The sequence below is a fragment of the Pseudogymnoascus destructans genome (assembly GCF_001641265.1).
Source record: "Pseudogymnoascus destructans isolate 20631-21 unplaced genomic scaffold scaffold_29, whole genome shotgun sequence".
Taxonomy (NCBI): domain Eukaryota; kingdom Fungi; phylum Ascomycota; class Leotiomycetes; order Thelebolales; family Thelebolaceae; genus Pseudogymnoascus; species Pseudogymnoascus destructans.
Window position 1 is genome coordinate 7,897 of NW_020167548.1, and position 14,173 is coordinate 22,069.

Sequence of the window (14,173 nt, forward strand, 5' to 3'; positions counted from 1 at the left end):
GTAGAGCCCCCTCGCGCACTTCAGCAGGGCTGCAGCAGACCACCTCTTCCGCGGCCGGTGCACGCCCACGGCAATCCTCTTCAGCATCCGCGGCCTGTCGGACCCTGCCACCTCTGCCGCCTCGCGCTTCCTCTTCCCTGCTGCTGCGACCGCATCCCCGAGCACCGTGTCGAGATCCCACAGCCCCCTCCACAGGGATGACGCGCGCAGGTTCCGACGGATGAGGCCATCCCACACATTCCCAAAGTTCGCGTTCAGCTGGTTCGCGTAGCTGCGGTTCACCACCCGCGTGCTGTGGTTCCGCTGCCTCGTCATGGTCCGGATGTCATCCTCCATCTCCTCTGCATCCTCATCGTCGTCGTCGGCCCCGATGCCCTCGAAGCACGCAAGGTCGCCCGCAAACTTGGTCTTCACAATGTTGACCGTCATCTGGCGCCAGTTGGCGATGTGCAGCCGTGGCACCTTGGCCCGCACGCACGCCTGCTCCATGCACCGCGTCAGCCGGTTGTCGGCCCACACGGCCCCGTCCTTCCACCACAGGTACGCGGACATGATTGCGCGTGGGGAGGACTGGCGCAGGAAGGCCTGGCGGAGCGGCACGACGTAGACGAGGTAGTCCAGCAGGAGGTCTCCGATGGCGGCTGGCAGGAAGCGGATGTTGTCCTTGAACCTGCCCGTCTGCTGCTGGCCCTTGTGGTAGGTGGTGTGCAGCATCACGAGCCCGTGCTTGAGGTAGACGCTACGCCTCCGCTGCGTGTTGCGCCAGGTGAGGGAGAACAGCTCGCTCTCGCGCAGCAGCTGGCCCGAGGCCATGTGGATGAGGACGAGGAGCCGCTTGAGGAACTCGTCAGCGACGGCCTCGTACTGGTCGATGGCCTTCTGTCGCCACATGACCCTCGTGACCCCTGCATCAGCCTCTCCATCCTCTCCATCCTCAGCAGTAGGTGCAGCAGTGGTGTCGAGGAATGACGCTCGGAGTGACTGCGACTCCCGTATGACATTGCGCAGTGAGCCCGCGAGCGGCTTCAGCAGTGCCGCGTTCTCCCGGTGCTCGCCAAAGTGCCAGCTAAAGTTGTCGGCGTCGAGGTTGTCCTTGAGTGCCCACGCGCGCATCCGTGGCAGGCCCGCTGCGCCAAACATGAGCTCGCCGTGCAGCAGATGCTGCGCCTGCCTGAACTCCGACAGCAGCAGCTGCTGCACCTCGTCCATGTTCAGGTCGACGTCCCTGTAGGTGAGGATCTGCTCGTCCTCGTCCCAGTGCGCCTGGTGCGAGCCCACTCCGTCCTTCGACACCGCGAACAGCAGCAGGCGCCAGCCCAGTATCTCGCCCATGGGCGTCTCCGTGTCCGGCCGCAGGTACTGCTCGCAGATGCTGTTGATGTGCTCGAGCGTGCTGCCGGCGCCCGACCTCTCGAGGTATGCGGCCGTGCTGAAGATGAGCAGCTGCACAGCCCAGATCAGGCCGGACAGGCAGCTGTTGAAGTTGCCCGGCTCCTTCCACGACTTGGTGCGTGGCTTGACGCTCAGCATCGCGCAGAAGCTGAGGAGCGGCGAGCTGAAGCGGTCGCCGCCGAACTCGTGGCAGACGAGGGCCATGCAGAGGGATCGGAGGGCGTCGTTCAGCGCTAAGCGGTCTCCGTCGGCAGCGCACTCCAGGGCGGCCTCCCAAGCTGTCGTCTGCTCGTCCGTCAGCCGGATCCGGTCCTCGGGGCGCCTGCCCTGGTCCGCGCTCAGAGGTGGCGTGAAGTGGCTGCCGCAGTAGGCGACGCGGTAGCAGTACGCCATGAACTGCTTCCAGTACCCAAAGTTTGTGCGCAGTGTGGATGGCTCCTTCTTGGGGTCGAAGCCGCGCACCCTGCCTGCCCTGCAACTGGCTGGTGCCGATGAGGTAGGGGCGCCATGGAAGCGGCTCAGCGCGAGCTGCCTCGGCCACGTCAGCATGCAGTCCGGCCCGTCGAAGCACCAGCCGTGCACCTCAGCGAGGATCTCGTCCATGACCTCGAGCATCAGGAACAGCTCGGGCTCTCCCTCATCTGCGCTCTTCGGCAGCGCAAAGGAGGCGTGCATCTCGTCCTTCTCTAGGCCCCGCACGTGGTTCTCGATGCCAGTCCGCCTCAGCCACGGGACCGCAGCCGAGGGGTGGCTGTCGAAGCCGTGCACCTTGTTGCCCTCCGTCTTGATGTCGTCCGCTACCATGGTCGCGTCCGCGTCGGCCAGGTCGAAGAAGGCCTGCTCCTGCGGCTCGAGGGCGATGGCGGCAGTAGCTGCGTCCCCTTCCGCCCTGTCGTCGTCTGTAACCACAAAGTACCGGACATGCTCGGTCTTTGCGAAGAAGGTCTGCACCGTGCATCTCTGCCACGCGCCACCCTCACTCTGCTGCGACGGCTTCTGCCCGTGCTCCCGGGACACGTGCGCCCTGATGGCCGGCCCGGACCGGGTCAGGGTCGGCCGGCCGTCGTCGCAGAGGATGCAGGAGAATGCCGGATGGCGGCGCAGTCCCTCGATGGCGATGCAGGGCTGGTCTGGCAGGGCGACCTGTCCCGGGGGCCGCAGCTCATGCGTCGCGAAGAGGTCGAGCAGGGTGCGCAGCTCCGGCCCCTTGAGGTCGTGGGGTGGGTGCCTCAGGTGCCACTCCTGGCTGGCGCGCGCGGGCATGAGGCAGGTCCCGCAGTCGCGGCAGAGCAGCACCCCGTGAGTTGCGAGGTAGGAGAAGCTGGCCGCCATCCTTCCCTTGCGCGAGCGGTGTGTGTGCGCTATTCGCCCTTCGTTGCATGCTCTGTATGCGTGCTTGATGCGCCTGCGCCGTCCCGGGGGTCTCCCAATTTGCTGCACAATAATCGCTCCACAATGGCCCGTGCGCGCGCGAGCGACAGGGGTCGCTCGCGTGGGGATTCCCAATTTGCACTACAGATACGGCCGCTTCTAGGGGTAGCGAAAGCGCCAAACAAGCGAAAGCGCCAAAATGATGCGGTGACCAAACCCCCCAACTAAATGTTAAATTCCTCAACAACAAAACATGCCCCATAAAAACGATGAAAGCCAATTAGTGCTAGCTATCCAGGCTATGCAAAGTGACCCAAAGTTACGCCTTCGAGTTGCTGCTAGGATCTATTCTGTGGACCACCGCAAGCTAGGTCGTCGTCTAGAAGGTGTACCTTCACGACGCGATATCCAAGCCAACTCACGGAAATTAACTAACCTAGAGGAGTCCGTCCTTGTTCAGTATATACTCGACCTAGCTGCCGAAGGGTTTCCTCCTCGGCTGTCTGTTGTTGAAGATATGGCAAGTCGACTACTTGCAACACGCGACGCGTCACGCGTTGGGTCGCGTTGGGCTTCAAACTTTGTTAAGCGGCGTGTAGAGCTCCAGACACGCTTTCAGCGCAAATATGACTACCAGAGGGCTAAGTGCAAAGATCCAGAAGTTATTAATGGCTGGTTTGAGCTTGTGCGTAACACAATTGCGAAATATGGTATCGATGAAGCAGATATCTACAACTTTGATGAGACTGGGTTTATGATGGGCGTTATCTCAACTGCTATGGTTGTAACAAGCTCAGACGGGCAGGCAAAAGCAAAGAAGGTACAGCCTGGTAATCGGGAATGGGTTACAGTAATCCAAGGCGTTAGTTCTCAAGGTTGGGCAGTACCACCATTTATCATTGTTGCAGGCAAAAACCACCTTACATCTTGGTATGAGAATAGTGGATTTTCAAGCGATTGGGTGATTTCTGTTACTGAAAATGGCTGGACTACAAACGAGAGAGGCATGGATTGGATTCAGCACTTTGAGAAGCATACAAAGGCCCGGAGTGTTGGTGGTTATCGCTTGTTAGTCCTTGATGGTCATGAGAGCCACCACTCAGATGAGTTTGAGGAGTACTGCAAGGAACACAACATTATTACGCTTTGTATGCCTGCTCACTCTTCTCATCTACTCCAGCCACTTGATGTTGGCTGTTTCGGCCCGTTAAAGCAGGCCTATGGTCGGCAAATTGAAGATATGATGCAGGCTCATATTTCTCATATTACAAAGGATGACTTCTTTCCTGCCTTCCACACTGCATTTAACACTACAATGACGGAAAGTAACATTCGAGGCGGGTTCCGAGGGGCAGGGCTTCTTCCATTTGACCCTGAGAGAGTGATATCTACACTTGATCTTAAGTTAAGGACACCAACGCCTCCAAGCTCCAGCCCAGGTACTGCTCAACCTTGGGTTTCTCAGACACCAAACAACCCAATTGAAGCTATGTCACAGTCTACATTTATTAAAACTCGGATTTCACGCCATCAAAATAGCTCTCCAACCTCAATCTATGCAGCTGTTGACCAGTTTACAAAGGGTGCATCGCAAATAATGCATCAATTAGCACTGCTAAAGGGAGAGAACCAAAACCTACGACAGGCAAATGAAGTACTAAGCAAGCGCCGGAGAGCTAGGAAAACACGACTACAGCAAGGAGGATCACTTAGTCAACAAGGGGCGCAAGAGCTACAGGATGAGAGGGATGTTGTGCAGCAGGTAGAGCAGGAAATAAGGGCAAGCCGTGGTCGGAAGCCAAGGGAAGAAACCCGTGCCCGTCGCTGTGGCAAGTGTGGTGAGACTGGGCACAATGCGCGCACGTGTCAGATTGTAATAGACACCTCTGAGGAAGAGGACTCCGAGTAGTTTCAATTGATTTCTAATGTTGTGGTAGATTTATCGCAATGTTTGTCGTGAGGGTAGATAATTTTGGCGCTTTCGCTTGTTTGGCGCTTTCGCTATACATGTACGTTATCATATTAATATTAATATGATATAATATATTAAGCTTAGCATTTATTTACAATGTTTATAGGCCTAATTTCGCTTATTAAGAGGCTATAGATATATTATAGTTTATAAAGTTTATAGGAGCTGATAAATTTATAGAGATTTATAAATTTCCATGGGGTGAAACCTTTGCCCACAAAAATCATGACCAAAATATTTTGGTCTTATTTTCACCCCATGGGGCAAGATTTCTAACTCCAACCCTATAGCCAAAGAGCTGAAAACTAGGTAATATCACTTTTGCGTCCCAGTTCGCTTTCCCCAACCGCCTCCAGGCGGTGACCCCCAGAAGTAGTGTCACGGGGGACCTACCCCATCAGTCTGCCAAGAAACTGGTCACGGGACTAGGGTTGGTTAACAATCACGTGTAGATAATACGTATAATGACTTATTTTTCATGTGCAATTTGTAGTAGATGGCAATTACTATAATTATTGCTATAATCTATATTACGCCATGACCCCTGAATTTCCCGACCAGACCGAGACTTATTACGGACTTGGCTCAACTCAATTGTTTCAACTACTTCCCCCCGAGGCAACTGTCATTCTATGGCCTTGCAAGGGAAGGTAGGGTGTAATCACACCCATCTTGGCTTGGGGGTAGCCCCTCTAAATCTTCTAACTCTGGGTCAATTAAGTCAAATGTTGATGTATTAGCCTGACTTTGGTAACGAACTTGGCAGTGTTGCCCTCGGTGCTGGGGTTGAATCGCTGTACCCTTGGTAATGTATAAAGGCTCGTCGTGATTGAATAAAATCAAACCAGTCTTGGTTCCTTTGTCCTATCACAGGTATTTGGCTGCCTTGGGCTTCAGTCTGGAATATACTGTAGCATCATCTCTGTTCGCTTGAAGTTTCCTCTTTAGAATATTTTAGATTGCTTGTGGAGTATATTTTTATAGTAGGTTTCAGTAATATGGGCCTTTGAGAATAAGAGCCAATTATAATAATATTCATGGTAAACTAAGGAGTATAGTGTTGAGTTCTACCAAGCCAGCCAATGCTATGGAGGGGCGAGGGCAGAGCTGCAGTTGAAATGGGACTTGGGATGGAAGTGACTATCAAGAAGTATGGCTATGCCTGGTTTATGGACCGCATCCAATGGGAGGCATTCCGGTTCAAGGATGAGTACGCAGACAGGGTTCCTTCGCTCGACCTGAAGTACGCACGCATGTTCCGAGGATCCCATGCCCCTATCCAGAGCACAGGCGATGCCCTCGAACTGTTTTCAGGTTTGCTGAGGGTGTTTGCTGCAGATGATGTGAAGGTCCTGCTCATCCTGCAGCTCATGTGCCATGTGTGCTTTCGCCAGTTCCGATACGATGTTCGGAAGACGCTAAAGTCAGAGCTCCTGAGTCCTGACAGCATAGATGATGACACTTCGCTCAAGTTTAGCTGGGCTGGTGTCCAGGAAGGGATTACTTGCGGTGTATCCATTGTCATAGGCAACAAGACCGCCTTGCACACGCCTGACCTTATGTTCCGCCACTTCTGGGGCGACGACATAACCTATTCAGACCCGCCGCAAGTTTTTTTTCGAAAGCATTTCGATAAGATTGCCTTCCGCGTCATGTATAGGAAGTCAAAGACTTTTGTCCAGGAGAGCGGTGTGGACCTGCGGTCATACGAAAACCTTTTCCAACACTTGTTTTTCGAATACCAGTGTTTCCATACCCCAACTCTAATGGCACACTCTGTTCTGTGACCAAGGCCGGGGGGCTTCGTCATTGGATTAGCTTCATGGGCGAGCCCGGAAACATGTTCTGGGCTCGGGAAGACTGCCGGCCAGGTTATCCACAGCCTTGTCCGGAGGAGGTCGACTTCAGTCGCGAGGAACTGATGGGGTACATTGAGGACTTTGAACTGCCCCTAATATAAGACATATGAGCTGGCACAATGGGCAGGGTGGTCTATGTGGAAGATAGAAACCCCAGACCCATCTATCATGAACCCGGGGGGCTTGAAAGCAATAGGGAATAACTTATAGGAATGACATTTTATACTTTGTATACGCTGTAAAATAATAATTAAGCCTGAACACATGACCACGCATCGCGTTACAAACCACCCCAGCAACCCCACCTACCCTTGACGTCCTTGGTATTTTCTAATTCCTTGTGTCATCTTAATTCCCAAAAAAAACTTATTCCAAATATGAATATGTGATATATACCTCACCAGAACCAATATTCTGCCTTGGCCCAAGGACTCGGTGCTTAGGCCTTTGTTATTGTGTAATCACATGACTGTGGGTGCGTTGAGTAACCCGCCAGCTGCTTAACATCCTCTTTGTTTACAATAAACCCCACAGCAACCCAACACACTCAACTCCCACTATGCTATGCCGCCTGCTATTGAGGATGATGATGGTTCTGATCAAGGAGGATTAGGTCTTGAGGAGTCACTGGATGCTGAATTCAGCGAACCAGAGCTCCCTCTGCTCAAGCACACGCAAGCCCCGAAGGTGGTTGACGATGTCAACAACCCCAAGCTCCCAGCTCTCAACCATACACAAGCACCAACAGAAGCCCCAGCCAAATCAGCAGAGACAGTGCCAGCTCGTGAAAGCACTGCCACTAGAGATCCTAAAGAGGCCACGGATATAAACAATTCGAATATGACAGTGTTGACCATTCTTAACGCTGCATCGCATTGGGTTCCTCCAGGAACACAAACTTTGGGCCCCTCCGGCGTCATGCCTACCAGCATACTTAGTAGCCCAGTAAAAGAATTTGACGGCACGCCCACCTGAGATATCAGTCAAGATCTGGGTGTTGACGATGGTGCTTCTATCAATACCAGTGGAGTGAGCAGCCCTACAGACAAACCTACCCGCCAGAGACAGGGAAAGAAGGTGTACCGTGGGAATATCGTGCAGCGTGGCGACCGAACCAACTCCAAAAGGCAAATGAATGAGCCTGAAAATAACGAAGGCGCCTCAGACAAGGATCGGTTTTCTCCTCGGGGAGGGCAAGAGGTTCTGGACAACGAGAGAGTGGTGCGTCATGACCGAGCTGCTCACCCATACGAAAATACCAACCCGGATAGCGAAAGCGACAAAATAACTACCTGCCGTCACCGTAAGAGACAGAACCACAACAGCAGCAGCAATAATATGCTATACCATAGCCAAGGCAGTGTCTCAAAACCTCAGGTGCAATATCAGTCGACCCATGTCACCCGCAACAGCGAAGGCGTGGCTGGCAAGAAGCTGCACCAATCGAGTACACAAGCGCAGAAAAAAAAACCTAAACACAAGCATCGACACCAATCTGCTGAGACCTCTGATGCTGGCAATGGCGAGAGTGAAATGTACCAATCTGACTCGGATTCCAGTGTGCTACATGATGCGACACGTCATACCCAAGGCCGGAAGAGAAAACGCAATCCGGGCAACTCCCGCCCACCCGCCATGGTGCTTGAGCCTTCAGAGGGTGCATATCAGGCACGCGAACTAGATGTCATACACCCGCTCTCCGTCAATGGTCAAGCTGGGATTGTGCTGCTGGAGGGTGTAACCGCAAGAACAGATAGCCAGGCCAGACTCTTGGCCATGCCTCGCATGCGGGAGCTACGGGTCCGGTCGCAGCAGAAAAGTATCAACCTGCGTGATGAGCATAACCGAGAGGCGGTATTCGCCCAGGTGGTCGGTACCCTATCTAAAGTTTGCTGCGAGCGTTGCGAAGCTAAAAATGGGCCGTTCACTGAGTGTGTTGTGGTTGACAGATATTTCTACGGCGCCTGTGCGGGGTGCCGGTTCAACCGCATGTAATGGTGGGTGCACCAGATATGAGAATCTAGCCACCCAAGGAAGGGATGAATTTACTAAGACAACACACTGTCTTAGGAAACAGAGCCAAAGGGTTGTAGCTTAGACTATTCCACAACGCAGCAATCAGGTGTATGATGTGGTGAAGTGGTTTAGACAAGTTGCAACAAATGTTGAGTCTGAGAACTCAGGGGTAAGTCAGAGGTTAACACCTCACTGACTTTTCAGAAACAAGGAGTAACAAGATGAATGCTTGGAAGCTTGGAAAAGACGTGGAAGTATGTGATAGTCGATTTACTGTATTGTCTGCTTGCCCTTTCTTAAGGAAAGGGCAATCCTATTTATGCCAAAGGAGTGTAGTTCTCTCATTTTCCATGACTTTCCATGACTAACCAGGCTTGGTAAATGTATTAGAAATCAAGTGCGACCCACAACTAGCTTGCTAATCATGTAGTGAACGTAAGAGAATCCCATAGAACCATCTCTTGGGTTCCTAGCCTATAGGAAGTGAAAAGGAGGTCCAAGGTCAGAGTACCTATAGATAAATTATGTCATAACTTAACCAATCTTGTGGGTAACTAAGGAGCGATGACGTGTAATGAATCATAGAGGGTTGTAGAAGCTTCTAGAGCTATCGTTCATGTTCCTAGGCCTCTAGTTGGTAGAGATATGCCATGTGGTAGTATTGGCCCACCCCCTTAAGGAGGAGATTTTCTTAATAACTTGTTCAATGAGTGTCCAAATGATATGCCGTGATGTATGTAGCATAAACAGATGTAGTAGAAGAGTTTGCAGCAATCGTTGAGTAGTATTGCTTCTGTTGTTGGTGTGATAAGCCAAGATATGTATGGTGACTTGTAGGTTTGAGGAGGAGATTTCTAAGTTTGCTCTTGAGTTTGATAGCAAACTGAGTGCAACGAATGTCAGTATGACACCGCAGCTCACATAAGTGCTCGCTCTACAATAAACGTAAGGCTCCTCTTGTTGGTGTGATAAGCCAAGATATATATAGCGACTTGTAGGTTTGAGGATCAGATTTCTAAGTTTGCTCTTGAGTTTGATAGCAAACTGAGTGCAATGAATGTCAGTATGACACTTTGCCTGGATGGGTTTGGGTTATGGCTTGGAATCAGCTTATCCTTTCCCCTCTTATTTCTATCACTCTAATCCTGCTATAACTCCTTCCTTATTCCGTGACCTCTACCTCCCTCGTTATTCCTTGACCTCCACCTCCACTAACCAGAACACCTGCCATGGGCTCCTTTCATGGCAGCTTCGCCTTTTGGCTTGGGCACTTCTACCTCCCTATTCCATCACCTCCTGCTCCTTCCTTGGCCTGTGACCTGTACCTCCCACCCTATCCATCACATCCCGCTTCTTACTTGGCCTGAAAACTCTAGCTCCCTCCCTCGTATCAAAACTCGTAAGAGGCCATTCGATTCCTCTTGTAAATCTCTCTCAATGACAGTACTAGACGTTATGTTTCGCCCGTTGCTGCAAGACCTAGGCCACATCTCATACCATGGCTTCCTGCCTAACAAATCTGGAATATCTCTCTCATTTGAAGTTGTATCAAAATTCCGAAAAAGCCATTTTCTTCTGCTTGTAAAACAGCCCCTATATACAATGTCGACCAACCCATTATAGTCGGAATTTATAATAAATAATTGAGTTTGGAATTTTTGACTTTTGACACATTTACTAGGAAGCTGGCCTTTGAATTTTCGACTTTTGAGACCTTTACTAGGTAGGCGGCCACCATCGCAGCCAGTTTTGAATTTTCGACTTTTTTTCAATTTTTGCCGGGTAGGTCGATTATAGCGTTGGTACTACTTTATGCGCTCCAGCCATGGTGTGGGCAGCATGGGGCGGTGTTGGTGTGGGCGGTGTGGGCAGTGTTAGTGTGGGCGGTGTGGGCGGTGTTGGTGGTGTCGCATTTTCGCATTTTTGGCCCTATGTACCCTTACCCTACTAAAATCCAACCCCTAGAACTTCAACATTAAATAACTTCTGTACCAAAAGAGCTATTGACTTAGGAGTAATTTTATAAGTTTCGCATGCCTGAGAAGCACAAATATAGTCATATAATCTATTGTGTCAAATCACTGTATAGTGCAGTACGATTGATTAAATGACATGTACTTACAATATAGGTGTAATTGCATTTTCGCATTTTCGGCCCTATGTACCTATGTACCCTCATCCTACTAAAATCCAACCCCTACAACTTCAACATTGAATAACTTCTGTACCTACAGAGCTATCGACTTAGGATTGATTTTATGAGTTTCGCATGCCTTAGGAGCACATATATTGTCATATAACATATTGTGTAAAGTCGCTATATAGTGTGGTATACATGTAGAGGGTGTAGCCTATGTACTAGGTGTAATTAATTGCATTTTCGCTTTTTCGGCCCTATGTACCTATGTACCCTCACCCTACTAAAATCCAACCCCTACAACTTCAACATTGAATAACTTCTGTACCTAAAGAGCTATCGACTTGGGAATGATTTTAAAAGTTTCGCATGCCTTAGGAGCACATATATAGTCATAGAACCTATTGTGTAAAATCGCTATATAGTGTGGTGTAATTGATTAAAGGCATAGATAGCCCTCGTCCAGGGAAATCCACCTCGCGGATTTCCACCTCGCAGATGCGGACACCAGCAGGATGTCAGGCTTCCTGCCGACGATCAAGTGCTCTATGTGTGCGCAAGAGATCGAGATCTCCATGATGGGCGATGCGGCCCTGCTGAGCGTAAGGATAATTTTTTATATATTCCGTCACTAATAAATTACAACAAAGTCATTTCAAGTTAATAGCCCGTTAACATTACAGACCTTAATGTACATTAATGTACATTTTATAGCCACAAAACACCAGCCGCTTCCTTGGTTCTATTCTATTCTACTCTACCCTTAGAACCTTCGGCCCTCTCTTCTTCGCGGCCTTCTTCTTCTTGTTCCCCCGCTCAAATGACGCAGCTGCTCCATGCTCTCGGCCGACATTGTCAAGGTCCTTGACCTTGTAGATCCTAATGATCCAGTTCTCACTGGTGTATGCCTCCTCGATCGAGTTCAGGACTGGTCCGACATCTGGGAGCCTGGCGCCACGAACGCGGTCCTGGGCTTGACCAGGTGGGAAGAGGCCGTTGTAGTTGTAGTAAGACATCTTGTACCTGTTGATTGTTAGGGGAGGGGATGGCTTATGGTAGTGTGAGTACTTTACATCAAGCTGTTCTTCATGGTGTCGGTGGCCTCGTGGTCAATCTTGTACTCGCCTCTTGGGGTGAAGAAGTCACGCTCCTTGACCTCCTCAGGCCAGATGCCCTCGGCAATCCTGACCATCCACAGGAACTTGTTGATGTCATCTCCGGAGTAGCCCAGGAGACCACCGAAGACAACAAGAACGTAATCCACCTCGTGTTGCCTCATGATTGGGTAGCTGACCTCTTCGCTAGAGCTCATGGCCTTACCGACGGTAGCAATGTGAGTGTTGTTCCAGGTGTTGTTGTCGACAAGAGTTGGTCTGTCGGCCATGCCACCAATTTGGTAGCCGTAATCCCACCATGACATGATCTTCGCATCCTCCTTGGTGTTCTGGCGCAGCCACTGGTATGCCTCACGGTAATCATCAATGATATGCTGGCTTCCATCTGGCAATTTGCTGGCGAGAACAACGGATGGAGAAGAGTAGGCATTGGATGTGACCCATGTGCAGTGGAGGACGAAGACCAAAAGGTACAGCGTCATAGCGCCCACCACGGTTGACTTCGACACCACGGTATAAATACCCACAAGGGGGTTCCTCATGCTACGCAGCCCACCCTTGGCTGGGGCATTCTTGGTGGCCGCTGCCTCAGTCGCGACAAACTCGGCATCCGACTTGGGGGACTTCATTGACAGGTAAGTCTCCAGAATGGTGGACAGGACCATAGCTGCGGTCACACAGACAATAGGGGTCAATGTGAGCATCAGTCTGACCATGACTCCAGAGAAGTAGCTTGCCAGGATGGAGTAGACGACAACAAACACTTGCTCATCAGTCAGCTTCAGGAAGCACAAGTAGACACCTGCCGGGAACAGCCAAATGAGAAGGTTCAAGTCGAAGAAGAACGCAGGCCATGCGGTCGGCTGGTGCTCGGAAACGGATGCAATGATTGGGATATGGATCTTGGCGTAGCCAGTATCCCACAGAGAGTAGAAACGCCCGGTCCAGGGAGCAATTACGCCAGAAACGGTCAACAATACTAGGCCTCCGAGGGCGACGGAAAACACCAAAACCACAAATCCTCTCAGTAGGGTCTGGAACTGCTTGCTGGGAACGCCGGCTCGGACGAACTCAACAAATCCAATAAGCTGGAGGAGACCAAAGACACCTGAAAGGTCAGCAAAGAGTCATTACTTCATGGAATGGCTTGGACCATACCAAGTGCGGACATGTGCTCGCTGCTGCGAATTGGCAAGAATCCAACAAAGGGGATTTGCATGCTTGCCAACGTGCCCAGAGCGTACCATGTGCAGTAGCTCACGTAAACTCTTGAGCTGAATCGTCCCATGCAGACAAGAACAAATACATGGAGAGGAATCAAATTCGTGATGAAGACGTATCCTCCCCACGCAGAGACCATGTAGCCGTAGAACAAGGCGCAAAGGGCGCCCCAGAAGGCTGATCCGAGCTTGATAGCTTTGATCCACAAGTAGAACGTAAATACGAGAAGGAAAATGGCGATAGCCTCATTGTCGTAGCTGCCTGCAACTGAACGAGAAATATAGCCAGGGGCAATGCCCATGAAGATGGAGGCGAGAAGTCCCGCGGAGGGGGTCGAGGACATCTCATTTGTGAAGAGGTAAGTCGCAAATGCCGTCAGGCCTGAGAATCCCGGTGCGAGAAGGACACAGATGTTTCGGATGTCGACTGGAAGTGTCAATGCCTTTAGTGTGTGGTAGATAGCTCCACTGGTCACCATGAGGCCGGGATACAACGTCCCTCCAGTGACTCTGCCAAGTGGATGCCACGTCCGGTCATCAAACCAATCCCAAAAGTCGTAGAATCCATTAGCAACCAGGTACTTCGTTGCTCTGAAGTTAAACCAAGGATCGACTATTTTATGTCAGCGTTCGTCCCTCAGATCTATGGCGTCGTAAGCTGTTAGAATTGGGAGACAACGCACATTCGTGAATTATGCTTTCGAATCCTAAGAGAGAAGAAAGTTAGCAAGAGTTTCACTGAAGCAGACACAATATCATAGTAAATTCTCTGTTGTAGCAATCGCAAGACGTAGATTTCTCTAGCCAAGACATGCATATCCAGAGCTGCGCATATACATACTTATAACAGAGAACAGCCGACTGGAAACAGCTGCTGCCGCAATTGTACAAAGAATGACCAGTCGAAGAAGCCCCCTTGTATTCCTCCCCTTTGCACCCGTCAGGTAGGAATTTTCTGTCGTGACCGTCATGATGGTGGTCGTGAATGAAAGAGTGGACGACTGCTTCACGATCCTAGCCAGCAGGGGAATGCTTAGGTGTCTTGAGCTCGCGTCCTGATGTTGCGCTTGTGCCTGAGGCGTCGAACTCGG

The 14,173-nt window shown here is 51.0% G+C and overlaps 3 protein-coding genes across 3 annotated transcripts; 2 read left to right on the plus strand and 1 right to left on the minus strand.

The window, feature by feature from the left end:
- Positions 1–5,817: 5,817 nt before the first annotated feature.
- On the plus strand, positions 5,818–6,695 carry VC83_08600 (uncharacterized protein; the record flags this gene model as incomplete). The annotated part of the gene is made up of 2 exons (XM_024472148.1): positions 5,818–6,518; positions 6,554–6,695. The coding sequence occupies 2 exons, from the start codon at positions 5,818–5,820 to the stop codon at positions 6,693–6,695; spliced, it is 843 nt and encodes a 280-aa protein (XP_024320138.1).
- Positions 6,696–7,158: 463 nt separating this feature from the next.
- On the plus strand, positions 7,159–8,622 carry VC83_08601 (uncharacterized protein; the record flags this gene model as incomplete). The annotated part of the gene is made up of 2 exons (XM_024472149.1): positions 7,159–7,531; positions 7,583–8,622. 2 exons carry the CDS (start codon positions 7,159–7,161, stop codon positions 8,587–8,589), a joined length of 1,380 nt encoding a protein of 459 aa, XP_024320137.1. The 3' UTR covers positions 8,590–8,622.
- Positions 8,623–11,371: 2,749 nt separating this feature from the next.
- STT3 (oligosaccharyl transferase stt3 subunit) lies at positions 11,372–14,088 on the minus strand. The gene is made up of 5 exons (XM_024472150.1): positions 13,924–14,088; positions 13,766–13,789; positions 13,021–13,695; positions 11,821–12,970; positions 11,372–11,770 (listed from the first exon to the last, which is right to left on the minus strand). Exons 1-5 carry the CDS (start codon positions 14,051–14,053, stop codon positions 11,500–11,502), a joined length of 2,250 nt encoding a protein of 749 aa, XP_024320136.1. The 5' UTR covers positions 14,054–14,088; the 3' UTR covers positions 11,372–11,499.
- Between the last annotated feature and the right edge of the window lie 85 nt (positions 14,089–14,173).

What these genes read in the sequence shown, in the direction of transcription:
- STT3 (XM_024472150.1), bottom strand. Translation starts at nt 14,053, where the DNA reads ATGACGGTCACGACAGAAAATTCCTACCTGACGGGTGCAAAGGGGAGG. An exon ending in CGAAAGCATAATTCACGAAT is followed by an intron (nt 13,696 to 13,765) that starts GTGCGTTGTCTC and finishes GACATAAAATAG; the next exon opens with TCGATCCTTGGTTTAACTTC. An exon ending in ACCATGAAGAACAGCTTGAT is followed by an intron (nt 11,771 to 11,820) that starts GTAAAGTACTCA and finishes AACAATCAACAG; the next exon opens with GTACAAGATGTCTTACTACA.